General features: G+C 41.0%; 1 protein-coding gene across 1 annotated transcript in view; it reads right to left on the bottom strand.

The window, feature by feature from the left end:
• The window catches only part of LOC107110652 (methyltransferase-like protein 25), a gene marked incomplete at its 5' end in the record, with an annotated part of 80,159 nt that overhangs the window by 62,652 nt on the left and 2,503 nt on the right, over positions 1–15,004 (bottom strand). The window contains 2 exons of the mRNA XM_015411452.1: positions 6,221–6,365; positions 8,210–8,845. Coding sequence (XP_015266938.1) covers positions 6,221–6,365; positions 8,210–8,845 — 781 coding nt within the window. The remainder of the gene's footprint in view (positions 1–6,220; positions 6,366–8,209; positions 8,846–15,004) is intronic.

Raw genomic sequence — 15,004 nt, 5'->3', positions numbered from 1 at the left:
TTGTTGCCTCTTCTGGACTTGTCATCTCTGGAAGAGAAGAAACTGTGTGACCTGTTTTGGAAGGAGCCGCATCTGAAGTTCTGTCTGGAAGTTCCCCAAGAGGGATGTCTGCCATCACGGTTAAATCTGAAAGATGATCTGGAGCCTCAAAAGGAAAAATTGCCAGGGCCCCTCCTGTCGCTTCTGCCCTGGGAACGCGGCATCGTTTCCTTTTTGTCCTTTGTTTCTATAAGTATTTTGTCCAAAAAGTCACCAAAAAGGTGGTCGCCTTGGAATGGATACGCTGTCACAATTCCTTTGGCGTGTAGGTCAGCTTGCCGGGCCCGGAGCCATAGGGTTCTCCTGGCTGCTACTGTGGAAGCCAGGGCCCTAGAAAAGACAATCATGGCATCGAGGGTGGCGTCTGCAGAAAAGGAAGAGGCCTGAAGGAGTCTATTCACTCTCTCAGCCAAAATGAGTCTTTCTAGCAGCTTTGGTTGTCCAGTGTGGTCTTTCTTCCTCTGAACAACCAGAGCCCATTTCTCCCTGAGGACTATGGCTGGGAAATGCATGGGGAGGATCCTGAAACTTATCTTCTAATTGGGGAGCCCTGTGTAGGTTGGCGAGCTCTTCCCTCACCATGTCTTTAAAGGATTTTATTACTTCGGGCGTTTGAAGTACGTTACCGCCCCTGACGAGGTTACTCACACGTTGACCCGGCTGAGTCCAATCGTCTCCGCAGTTGGTCGGCACCTGGCGTTTGGAATTTCGGGGACGTCTTCCGCGCCCATAATATGGCTCGTGGAAGCAGCGACAGCCATCCTGCAGCCTCCCAGTCCCTCCTCTGAGGATTTGCGCTTGGCTGCCAATTCCAAAATGGCGCCCGCATTGTGCTCCGGGGCCAGAGAGCGGGGCCGCTTTTTGGCGCCTTTATCTTTTGGTGCTGCAGAGCCCACCACGGCAGCTGGGGTGGAAGCCATGCCTTGCTTTTGCTTAGAGGCTCTTTGGGCTGATAGCAATGCCTCTCCCGACTTGTCTTCGGAGAAAAATCCATCTGAGTAGTCTCTCCGACATGCCCCGGCCGGGGCGTCAGGTGGGGGGGGGGGGAAGGGAGAAGAAAGGGTAGAAGAAAAGTAAGCCAGTAAAGTCGGCAAAGGAGAAAAGGGGGAAATAGAAGACCAGGAAAGCAAGAATTAGAAAATGAGAGAAGAGTTGGAGGCAAAAGGCTGCGAATATGAAAAAAGGCTGATAAACAGGCAGAGGTGCTAACGGAGTGCTGCCCTCCCTATTGAGGCAGGAACGAAACTGGATTCAGGGGCATATCCCACCAAGAGGGCAGGAAATGAAAGTTTGGTTCTTGCCTCCCTAAGGATAAGGTGGGAAACACCCAGCAAGATGTCCTCCTTCCTCTCAGAGGGAGAATTCCTCCTCCAAGGTGAGACAGGAGTGTTATCTAGTGTTCCAATATTCCTATTCGAAGCAGACAAGAGCCATGAACAGGAACATTCCCTCTAGGGGGCTGGGGGATACACTATAATGTTTTGTTTCACGTTCTGAAACTGTGAACTATTTCCATTTGCATTTTATTATTAATGTTTTATAGGAACGGTTTGACACAGGGACAATTGTTGCGTTTTATATACCGTTCCTATGCGGAGGCATAACAGCCCATGATTTATTTAAATGCCTTAATTAAACAACTTAAGGTTGACATAAGTTCATTTTCCAAACTACATCCTTGTTGTAAATGAGATGAACTCTAAAGCAGATGAAACTGCTTCAAATTCATTTCAGCTGAAGGCCTATCTTATATTGAACATTGTACTGATAGAACTGAAAGTATAAAATGAATTGTATATATGTTTTCATTATATGAGAGATTTTACTAATAACAAATGGGGATTACAACCAACAAACACTAAACACTGTTACATGTGGGTGAAAATCATTCTGAAATTTTAGAAAAATCAATCCAATATATGCTACAACTTCTGCATGGACAGTTCTATGGAATATAATATTAAGAACATAAGAGATGCCAATGTTGGATCAGACCAAAGGCCCATCCAGTCCAACACTCTGTATCACACAGTGGCCAGAAATACCAGTGCCATCAGGAGGTCCACCAGTGGGGCCAGGACATTAGAAGCCATCCCACTGTTGACCCCCCCCCAAGCACCAAGATGACCCCCCCAAGCACCAAGATGGTGTTGGAAGCTATGCAGTCACTGCACTATGCAAGTTGTGTTTACACAAGGGCTTGCATACACAAACATATATGTCTTCTTCCTGCTTCTGTACAAAAATAAATTATTTAAAAGCTACATAAAAATATAAAGGAATTGTCTTAACACCTTGTTCACTGGCATATTTCAGAACTTTTTTGTTTTTCTAAAAATGGAATAGATAGACAAATATATAAGCAGAGATATTTTTCCTGATAAATTATTACAGCAGCAAGACAACACAGCATTCTAATGATTCCTAGTGGAATATTTATTCAGCTATTACATTGTATTCTACACTTTTCTCATTAAAAAGAAGAATGGATTGCACCTATTGAAGCAGTACTTCTGAACAATTTGTATGCAAGAGTGACAGTAGAGATCTTTTTTGCTTTTTTGCTTTTCCAAGGTGCTTCAGCTACAAAAGATGTTGATGCTTTCATGGAATGAACCAACATATGGTGAGTGAAAGACTGGAAGGTACTATGGAACAGTAGAAGAGAGCTGGGAAGCCCATCCAAAACATCACTAATATAATAACAAGTGACATAAATATAACTGACATATAAATTTTAGTGATAAGCAGAGATCATTTCAGGGGGGGATCGGGGGGATCGCAGGGGATCGCAGTTCCCCCGGGTGAGGTACGGGGGGCGGGGCACATGACGAAGCCCCGCCCCCTGCTTCCGGCCGCCCCACTTCCGGCCCTCATTCAGCCAGGAGGAGGCAGGAGAAGAGGGAGGTTAAGTTGCTTCCTCCCTGCCTCTCCCCACCCCTGCCTGCCTGGGGCCAGGGAGGGCCTTCGCGGGGCTTCCTTGCACTCCCGCCGGCCTTGCAGGTCCACCGCCGGGCCCCTCATGGGGCTCAGCAGTGGAGCTGCAAGGCTGGCGGCGGCGGCCGGGACCGTTCGGGGCGGGGTGTGTGGCCTTATGACACACTTCCGGTGATGTCAGGGGGGGTGGCCTTATGACACACTTCTGGTGATGTCAGGGGGTGTGGCATATGCTAATGAGTTATGCTAATGAGTTCCCCTAGCTCTTTTTCTACGAAACGACCCCTGGTGATAAGGTATGGAAAACAAATATAAAATATACAAAAGCTATACCATATAAAGAAAACATATATAAAATGTTTTATAGGTGGTATATGACTCCAGGAAAATTAGCAAAATGGTATCCAAATATGTCAAATGAATGTTGGAAATGTAAGCAAAATGTTGGTTCTTTTTTCACATGTGGTGTATTGTAAGATAGCAAAAAAGTATTGGATATGGATATATGAAATATTGCAAAAAATGCTAGAAACAACTATACTATTTGTACAGAATTGTTTTTATTCAATATTATTCCAGAGAATTTTAAGAAACCAGATGTTTACATGATTATACATGCTATAACCACTGCTAGGATTTTGTATGCAAAGTACTGGAGAAGAGAAGATGTTGCATCAAGAAATAATTTATAAACTATTGGAAACAATGGAAATGGACAAATTAACTTTACAATTGAAAGATAAAAATGAAATCTTTGAGAAGAACTGGTCAAGATTTTATAAATGGATTGAGGAATATCTCAGAAGATGTTCAACATAATTATTAAGATATAAGCTCTGCACTTTAAATGGTTAAACTGGTTAGGTGTATAAAAGAATTATTCTATCTAGGTAAAATTTAAGCAGTTATAATTACATGTTCCTTGTTTGTTGTATGTCAATTTCTCTTTTCTGTAGTTATTGTATTTTTCTTTTTTGTATAGAAAATGAATAAAATCCTTTTAAAAAAGGAAATGAAATATCTATGAGGTTCTAGAGTACGTTTTATGAATCTCTTCAAGATACAATTAGGGAGCAATCAAAAGCAGCTATACTCAGAAGTAAATCACACTGAATTCAACAGATTTACTCCCAGGAAAATGTCATAGGATTGCAGCCAAAAACTAATGGTTTTCATTTCTTCAGTGAAGAAACACTTCTGTTGTTTTGTGTGTCTCAGGCAAAACACACACAGATTAAAACCAGAACTCTGAATTTCTTCTGAACAGTTTCTACAACAAAAACCCTCTGTATTTTGAACAGGTCACTTAGCAGGGATATTGTCAGACAGCCACAAAACTGTCAGTGAAATTTAATAAGATGATGATTTTTAAATATTGCAGAATATATGTTGGTTAAAAACATCTGTTATTTTCTTTACAGCCATGTGTCAAGTATCTCACAAACTGATTCAAACACAGCAAACATGTCCTATGCTGTAAAGACCGTATGGAAATCAAATCAAGTGCTTTGATCTTTTGTTTGGAGCATTCATGAGTTGCCATGGTATCAAAGGGACTGGTTTTTACACAAAGACTATGGGAGACAGAACAAGGATTTTCATTGCTCAGGGAGGGCAAATATGCAAAACTCAAGTTTTCAGTCATACAATACTGAGATTCAATATATATTCAATGCATATTTAGTTCATATAGTACATATTCTAAAGGAACGAACAATCCTTTTACATGTGAACAGCTGAACTGCTTTCCAAGCAAGGATCACAATTCAAAAATAACTGTGCAGTTAAATTTACTGATTAGAACTGGCTCATGTGTGCCTAACTCTGTTCTACTGTGGTGAAACAGCTTTCCAATATTCCATGATAATTCATTTAAGAATTTTTGCCTGGTTATTGAAGTTTATAGAACTCAATGTTTTCAAGAGAGCAGGCTATCAGGGCGAAACCTCAAAGTAAGCACTGCAATGAAATCCCAAGGCATATTTGAATAATATACCAAACAGTCACTAAACCACTAAGCTCACATGTAGGGATACACAGTACCATCACTGAATGGAACTGGAGACCAAGCACCCTTACCAAAGAGCATCAAAGCCTTTTTGAAACTAGTATACAAAAACTGGATTGCTACTGTAGCTTTTACTGCCTTGACTTCATGGATATCTCTGTCTTATATTTTGCTACTTGATTGCTAATATAAGCGTTGCCACAACATGATGGTAATGTTTGTTTCAGTCTTTATGTTTCCTTTACATTTATGGAATCTTCCAAAGACCAACACATTTATTGCAGCCTAAACTCTTGTAGGTTAGAGCCACTTCTCGAATGCGCAACACATTTAACAAAGTAGGTGGTAAACCATGAAAGCTTATGCCGTAAAAAATGGGTAACCTTTAAGGTGCCACAGAGTTCATTCTTGATTTTGCCACACCACATTAACACAGCTATCCTTCTGGAATTTATACTTACAATCCTATGTGGTATGTCCAAGAGTATAGTGATTTACAGTGCAATTGTAAGACCATTTTCCTGGGAGTAATCCAACCAACTAGGCCTGAGTTGAATTCTGCAACACTGTCAAGAGCAAATTGTAAACTTTCCCCTCACAAACCATGATATGAACACTTTCCTAGAATTAAATTATCTGAAACATTAACATTTGCTCCCCTATTATACCCTTTAAAATGATGTACATATATTTATGCTGGTAAGGTTCCTATGGTGCAAAACCACTATAAGTAATATGCAGATTACAACCATAATCTTCTAGTGCTAGCCTCAAAATGTCCTTCTCTAAACTTAAGTAGCTGGTTTCTAAAGGAATGACCGTATAAGACCAAAATGGTCTGAAAGACATACATATGCATTTAACTGTATCATAAATTAGTGTTATGCTGTTATATGTACATTGCCAAGGGCAAAATCTGATATAAATTTTATAAGGCTGAAAATATAATGATGAACAAAACACATATTTCTGACTGAAGCAGAGCAAAAGCAGCTGTTTTTATAACCACATGAAAACATTCTCCATTAATAAGCCTACAATCAGTACAGATATTGAAAGGAGTGGCAGAACAGGAAAGCCACAGGGCATTCAGAAGAAAACCTTCAACAAAATGTAATTAAAACCAGCAAGAAATGATTCCATGAAAAGAATAAAAGCTGTTTGTTAAATAACAATTTAAAAAAAAAACAAAAAAACACTGGCTACTTGTCTGGAATAGATGAAATTTTGTTGTACCTTTCTCAGTTTCATGTTCCTCTGACAGCAGATGATAACAGCAGCCCACACTGCAAACTGCCTTAATCTCAGGTTTAGCAGTAAATATCCGGAGAGTGTTTGGTGCAAGATCACCACAGGTGTGCAGACCCACCATTACGCAGTCCTAAGATCAGGAAGACATCCCCCCACAACAGAAATTAGAACTAAGTAAGGCACATGATATACCAAACACTAATAATATGTCATCATCGTTTGAATTTTGCCTTCACCTTACTTCTACCCATAAATTGGTAAGAATTAAAGTCACTTTGGATTAAGTAGAAGGGGTGAAGAAATATGTACAGTGGTGATGGGGGAAGGGAATGTTCCAGCTTCATTTCTTAAAGTGATCTTCCAGCAAAACAAGTTGCTGGCTAGGGCTGTAGAACAAAGCAACCCATACCAGTAAATGCCATTTAATCAGTATTTAATACATTCTTGGGGGGGGGGGGGGAAGTTACAAGGTTTTATTTATTTATTCAGGTTTGGGGTACAACATTCACAGCTCCTGATTCTGACCTTTCTTTTGGATCATAATGAAACTTGAGCAAATTCAACATTTGCACAGGGGAAAACATTTGGGGGGAGGAGCCTGGAAGAAATAGAAAGGAAAATGGAGAGGAGCCTGAAAAGAGAGAGGAAGCAGGGCCCATTGTGGAGTGATAAAATTTCCCTGTTGTGAATGTTTTGCATTCCCCAGCTTGTTTCAGCCTACTTTTCAAGGTCCCAAAACTCCTTATGGGACTCAAAATGCAACATGTGACGCCTTATATCCACTTGAAAATGTTTCTTGGGGAAGATATTCTCAGTTGATCTCAATTGAGGTATGGGCTGCAATCACACAAACCAAATGATCCACTTTCAATGCACTTTCCAACTGGATATTGTCACATCACAGAAGAAAATCTAGTTGGAAAGTGCATTGAAAGTGGATTATTTAGTGTGTAATTGCAGCCGTGATGGAAGGGTGGCCTGCTTACTGCCTTGCCTCTGGTGGTCTCAATGATGGCAGCTGGTAGGTGAAAAAAATATTCTCAGCTGTTTCAATCCAGGCACAAATAATGGATGCCTGGCTGCTTTCTGCTCTTCCTGATGGCATCATTAGGAGCAACTGGAGGGAAAGGAGTTCTCAGCTAAAACTGGATGCAAGCATAAGGGAGTGCCTGGAATGCCCAGCTGCTTCCTCCCCTCCTGCTAATGGCCACATGGAGGAACTCATCGTCTAACCTTGCTTCCAGAATAGGAGGGCGGGGTAGAAATTTAAATAAATAAATAAATAAATAAAATAAAAATATCTTTTACTATTAAAATGTGTGTATTGCAATGTAATCCTACATGCATGGCTAAAATTAAATAACAGAGACATTTTGGAAACAACAGAAATTTAAACAAAGGGCAATTTTACTCAAAATAGATTTCTGAAACTTGAAAGAATCCTACTTAACATATAGGCTGAAGTATTCACTACCTTTGGTTTTTTTGCTTTTGACTGTCGGACTCGACTGTGCGACTGAACAACAAATTCACTACCTTTTCAGAAATAGAGAACAGTAAGTCGTCAACTGGATAGCAGAGAAATGCTTTATGAAACATAACACCACTTATCTAAACCTGTATTTATGAGATGACATTTAGCATGCTATTTCTAATGGTGTCATTTTAAAACATACCCCATGTTTTCATCTACACCATGCTGTTTAAGAAAAGCAAATGTTACAGAGATTTGATTCATGAATTCAAAACTCACACACTGGCTTTTATCTTAACAAAGCTTGAAGCATTCCTCTAGCTTAAGGAGCATTCCTCTAGTGGAAGTGAATCTTTTGCTGCAGGAAGAGTCATGTCCATCAGAGGAAGGATCCTTAGGCTGGAAGGCTTCAAACTTGGCTGAGAGAAACAGTAGGATAAAGTAAAGATTTCAAGCATCATGTTTTAGCAAGTATGAACTAGGATAACAAATGCAATAACCTCTAGATCTGCAACAATATCACTTAGCTCTGTTTCCGCGGTGATATAGGATGTTAACGGAGAATATATGTTAGCTTCCTTTAACCTGCTCGCTTTGGCTTTAAGAGATGCCACCTTCCTTCGTTCTTTCTCCTCCTCACAGAGCTCCTTCCATTTACTTTTGGGTGAACTGTCCGTTTCCACAGCATCAGCAGGCAAAATATTTAGAAACACATTTTCTGAAATGTTCTCATCGAGCTGCATCTGAGCCCCAGAGGAAAGTACATATTGTTTGCTAGTAACAGACGTATTGGAGTCTGTGAAAACATCAGCTGTTTCAAAGAGAATAGAATCTGGAGTAGCCACCTGGGCCTGACTTTGAAGACTGTTATTAGTACTTAAGAGCTGTTCACTGATATTTGCTTTACATTTCTCTTTATCTTGCTCCGGTCTTTCTTTTTCCTTTTCCAACACTTGGCCTCTGACATTTGCTCTTCCCTGACTTTGATAGGCTCTCCAGTGTTTCTTCAATTTCCTGTTCCTTTCATTTGCTCCGTGGGTGTTTGTATTTGAAGAATCAATTCCATAAACCTTCAGATTACATTGCATTGACAAGAAGGAGCTCAGGTAGCCTTTTCCAGATCCCAGGTCAATCACCTAGAGTGTGAATAGCAACAAGAATAAAAAGTAGCAAATCATAATAAAAGTATGGGTCATATAATGTACTTAATATATTGATGCTGCCCTTCCTATTTTTCATACAAGCAATAAATAAGGTTAAAACTATCTCCAGAATTGCAATAATTTTAAATGCATTAGTTGAAAGGTAGCTATCTTGAGAATGGCAAAGTGACATCAAGACAGTGTTCAACATGGTCAGCCATAAACTACTGAGCCACTGCCTTGCTGACACTGGAGTCCAGGGGCCTGCCTTGCAATGGCTTGCCTCCTTTCTCCAAGGTCGGGGACAAAGGGTGGCACTGGGGGAACAGCTATCCCAAAAGCACCCACTAGACTGTGGAGTGCCCCAAGGGGAGGTGCTATCCCCAATGCTATTTAGTATCTATATGCGCACCCTTGCCCATATTGCCCGGATGGCTTAGACTGAGCTGACTGAAATTGAATCCGATGAAGATGGAGGTCCTGTGCCTGAGCCGGGGTGGGCCAAGGGTAGGGTTCCAACTCCCAACCTTCGATGGGGCTCCGCTGATGCCAGCGCCAGAGGTTAGGAGTTTGGGAGTGCTCTTGGATGCTTCCTTAACAATGGAGGCCCAGGTAGCAGCCACAGCCAAGTCAGCCTTTTACCATCTTCAGCTGATCAAGCAGTGGGTTCCCTTCCTCAAATGCAACGACCTGGCAACAGTGATCCACGTGATGGTCACCTCGAAAATGGACTACTGTAATGCTCTCAACATGGAGTTGCCCTTGTCTCAAATCCGGAAGCTACAGCTAGTGCAAAATGCTGTGGCCAGGCTCTTGATGGGCCTCCCAAGCGAGAGAACATCCAGCCTGTGCTGAAAGCATTGCACTGGCTGCTGATAGCATACCAAATTTACTTCAAGGTGCTGGTTCTTACCTTTAAAGCCATTTATGGTCAGAGGCCTACATACTTGAGGGACCGCCTTTCCCCACATGTTCCCCAGAAAGCACTGCAATCAGGGTCCCAAAATCGACTGGCCCTCCTGGGTCTCAAGGACACCAGACTGGCCATAACCAGGGCCAGGGCCTTCTCAGTGGTGGCTACGTTCTGGTGAAAAGAGCTCCCAGAAGAGATCAGGGCCCTGCGGGACCTTATGCAGTTCCGCAGGGCTTGCAAGACAGAGCTCTTCCACCAGGCCTTCAACTAAAGAACTGCCCCCAATAGTAGAAAGGCAGAGAACCCGGTCCCCGTGAGCCACCAGCAACAGCCTGCGCCAGCCGCATAAAGGAATAGATCTATGAGCTAATTATTAGGATAGATCATTACATTGTGGCTGCCATCGCTAAACAATATTATTAATGTTTACTAGCACTTTATAATGTTGGATTGTTTTTAGGTTTTAGGATTGTTTATAACTGTTATTTACGTGTTTTTACTCCTTTATGGAAGCCACCCTGAGCTGGCTTTGGCTGGGAGGGTGCGGTATAAATCTCATAGATAAATAAATAAACAAGGCCATATTGCACCATATTGCCAGGCCCAACAACGTACTGGTAGGGAGGTGTAAGGGAACTTTCCGGGAGCGGGGAGGAATACCGTGATGTGCTTATGTCACCAGGAAGTGACATAGGCACATCAGTGACTTTGGGCAGTGACGCTCTGGTTTTTGGGCAAAACTCTGTGGTAGAATTAGCTACGAATCATAGAGTTTTGCCCCCAAACCAGAGCATAGCCACCCAACATCCCCAATGTGGCTATGTCACTTCCAGGTTACGCATGCACGTCGTGGTTATTTCCAGCTTCTTGGAGATAAGAGAGGGTAAGTGGGGGGGGGGGAGAAGCACCCAAAAGTGAGAGACCCCCACCCGGACCAGGGCATTTGGCAACCCTACACCATATTATTTATTATGTTTCAAAGCACATAAGATGCCACCAGGAATTCCAAATGATATAAATGTAACTGGAAGCAACGTAATAATCTGTAATTTCCTTTACAAAACAGTAACATACTGGGATGACTATAAAGATAGAATCATAAAACAGACAAGCAGTCCATCCTGACCAGTGTCTCATGACAATTCACAAACTTGAATATATTAGCTTAGGCTACTACTTCATTTGGTAGTACTGGAGAGGCTGTTCAGGAAACATTCCACGCCTTGGATTCAGTAAGATCAGAAGCGGGGCCAAGGCTCATATGTTCCCTCTCCCTACCCCAGTCACTGCAGGGAGAACTGGAAGAAAAGAGAACCTCATGGTCAAAAACACAGCATAATAGTAATTGCTGTTCAGAATGCATATAGCACATTCCCACTGTTCCTAGAACTGCATAGATATAATCTCAGTAACTCTTATGACCACCTGTAAAGTATGTCAGTTCTGCAGGTAGGGAGCCCACGCTGAGAAAAAGGCGGCTTGCCCTAGGCTACAAAGTGAGCTGATAGCCAAGGTGAGATCTGAATCGCACCCTTCCCTGAAAACAACTGACAGTTTTCTTATGCTACAGCATTTCTCCAGACCTGCCAGTTAATTCACTCACTGAGAAGGTACAGAAGGAAACAAATGAGCCTGAAGCCAGTCCTGATCACTCCCTGGGTCACATCCTAAGAGCAAAGTATTGCCTGAACTGTCTCAGAGTACCTAATTACTTGCTTTTCTCTTACTTGGACATGCAACACCCATTTCCAAACTTTCAAGGCCTTGATGGTTAAAATTACATGCTTTACTTAGGAAATCCCTTCTCCACCAACAAGTGAATACTTCTGCCCCAATACTTCCCTTTTATTAATGAAAAGTGACTATTAGTATAGTGACTATTAACAATCTGTCCATGTGATGGGCAAAGTTCTAGCTTCTTGTTGTTATTAATAAATATGGCCAATGAAAACCACCATAATCCTACTAAATAATCAAGAGCATGTCAAACAGTCCACAAATGCAGCCGTTTTCTCAGAACTTTTAAAACTTCATACACGCATATATCCTCTAAGAGCAGCTTGGGCTTGATCTAACGTTCTTTGACTGTTCAGAAAGCCATATAAAACATTCTCCATTTATGTGTTATTAAAAAAAGTTCCATTATTTTATCAAAATATCCTTGAACCTAAATAAGCCCTAACTTCAGTATGAAGAACAACACTAGTCTGAGAGGCCTTAAAGATGAGAAACTATTTTGGTTCAAATGATAAAAACAAAAATTAATTACCTATAACCCACTTTTCTCACCTATACTCGATTTCAAAATACACATTTTTGTCGACCACACTGGCATCAAAGGGTTTTGACTGGATCTTTATAACGAAAGCAATACATTTTGCTGTTTGTAATGTGACCAGTGTTCCCTCTAAGCTGAGTTAGTGTGAGCTAGCTCACAGTTTTTTAGCCTCCTGCTCACAGATTTTTGTCTTAGCTCAGGAAGGATGGCTCCAGAGCCAACTAATTGATGCAGGAGCCAAATCACCTGCTCACAACTTTAATGCCCATAGCTCACAAAGTAGAATTTTTGCTCACGAGACTCCACAGCTTAGAGGGAACATTGAATGTGACCCATTTATTTTGGTCTACAAGTAATATTACAAGTTTGGACCAATCCGATCATCCTTGATATCTTGTTAAAATGTTCCTGAATCTTGGGCACCAAAAAACCACGTGCCAGGTCCTCAACAGATCTCTGGTCACAAGAGCAGACTCTCTCATTATATGAGATATTGTTCTAACACTCTCTTAATATTGCTAGTGGTAATAATAAAAATAAAGAAAACATTGCTAGTGGTAAGATATCCAATCATGCCTTAGTAAAGGCCTTCCTATACTCAAATTTTAATAGATCAATAAAATAAGCCGGAAGATTTAATGGAGGGGGGGAAAGCTGCCTATAAAGGGAGGCTACTCTCAACCCTAGAGTCGGATTCGACTGGCTTTCGAGCAAGGGAACCTTTACCTTTACCTTTACTCTCAAGGTGCCTAATGATACATCATCAACTTGAGCACTTATAACTAACAGCCTTTGTTTTATTAACAGTTTGGCTGCAAAAAACCCTAGCCTTCCTAGATATTTTTCTGAGAAACAGAGTAGGAAAACATACACATCTGATACGTGAAAAGAGAGCACAGACAAACTTAATTAATATTCCCCATCCCTTTCAGCTACAGGATACCCCTAACCAAATATCATTGTCCCAAACAAAGAAAAAAGGAAAAGTGAGGAAGCAAGCAGTAACTTTGAAGAAGTGAGCAGTGACTCACGAAACCCTGCCACAAATTTTGTTAATCTTTAAGGTGCTACTGGACTCTTGCTCTTTTCTATTGCTACAGACAGACTAACCTGACTACCCATCTTGATCTAAAGCTAATTTCTGAAATTGTTCTGCAAGTACTAATGAAAATGTGCCATCATATATTAATGCCATTTATAAAATTTCTGTTCTTTCAGCCTCATCACCATTGCGTTAATATGCTGCTCATAGAGTCCTAAGCATTAAACTAAGAATAGGCTCCCAAGACAAATTCCCTGTGTTTTCCTCTACTGACATCTAGTGGCTATCAACTTGCCAGTGCTACCTTGGCAAACCATTTCTATTGACTTTTTTGATCACAGGAAAAAACATCCACATCTACACCATACATATGTAATGAATATTTGTGTTCCCTTTTGAAAAGAACAGCGAAAGTTATGTTAAGCACACTGAAATAAAACATACTGGAAAAACCTAATCCCTGCTGACATACCACTGACTCAACTTGGAAAAGCAAAGCCAAGTATAAACTATTAAAATGAAATTTCCAAGACATAATGAAAGCTTTATTGGGTTAAGCACTATGGCCAAACACTGTTTCTGTAAGCAACAAGACAAAAAACATGAACACAACCACGCTAAGCTCTTTAATGGCATTAAATCTTCAGTCCTAATGCAACCCCCCCCCCCCCCGCAAAAACAACAACAACAACCCTGCCTGTTCAACTGATATCAAAGAATGTTTTCAAAAAATATTTTTTGGGGAAAAGGAATGTTTTGTTGTAATAATTTTCAATGAAACATGGTTTATTATTATAAACTTTGAGAATCTCTGTAGATTAGTCAGTAAGGTATACATTTTAGCAATAATATACAAGGACTGTGTCTTCAGTCTTTTGTCCCACATTCTAATTCAAGTAGCCAGGTAAGCATCAACCTTTTCAAATTAAGGTTTATCTATACCGCTTGGTTTTAAAATTAAGCAGACCCTAGATACTAGTTCCAGGTTCCAAAAGGCTTAATAAAATACGAATGAATGTGTGCAAATATGGGTTTATACATGCTTTGGTCTCTGAAATATAAAGAAAAAAAGAACAGAAAAAAAACCTGCAGGAGTGCATCCCCACTGTTTCATCCCCTGCAGAGAAGGAAAAATTATCTGATGTTTCCTAAATAGGAATTAAGTTTTCCTGGTACAGGTCAACATCACAATGGAAAAACACTGAACTACTTGCGACTGATCACTGAGGCAAGAAGGCTCAGCAGAGGACTTATACAGGTCGCTTCAAGTCATATGTCCAAAGACATGTATATGTTGCCCACAGAAAAGTCTACCATCATTTTGCAGTGGTTTCTGTGCTATTCCTGGTAATGGAAGAACATCTGCCCACATTGGTAATGTGGAATGCATGCTTACATATCGCGCTATTGATACCCATCCCATTAGGGAAGTTGCATCTAAGTCTGTGATCCATCTTAACCACATGACAGGAAGGTACATAATGCTACTGGGAGTGGAACAGGATAAATAATGGGATTCTGACAGCCAAATCATTGCGAGTTAACATAAAAAGTGAGCTTACAGATGGCTGCCACAGCTGAAGACAACAGCATGATTTTGGCTTCTGGCAGGAGTCTGCAAAAGCTGAACTGTACAGTACTTTCTAATTCCACAATAGCTCAAAATGTAGTTCAATTAAACCATAGCTTGTTGCACACATCTACCTGACATATATAACAAAATACAGTTTGTTCAGTGAACGCCGGCTAGTCTCCAGCTTGCATCCTTTCCTGACTCCAGGCAGAAACCCCAGGTGCTATTTTGTGTTGCCTGGACAATGACACAGTCTTACTGGGCATGACGCCCATTCATTATGGTCAGCTGCAAAGACAGGCAGGGCCACTCAAGCATCCCTCCTTCACACAAAACTAATCTTTTAT

The sequence above is a fragment of the Gekko japonicus genome, unplaced genomic scaffold (assembly GCF_001447785.1).
Source record: "Gekko japonicus isolate JY-2015 unplaced genomic scaffold, Gekko_japonicus_V1.1 scaffold3991, whole genome shotgun sequence".
NCBI classification, from domain to species: Eukaryota; Metazoa; Chordata; class Lepidosauria; order Squamata; family Gekkonidae; genus Gekko; species Gekko japonicus.
This window is presented reverse-complemented; position numbering and strand designations above follow the sequence as displayed.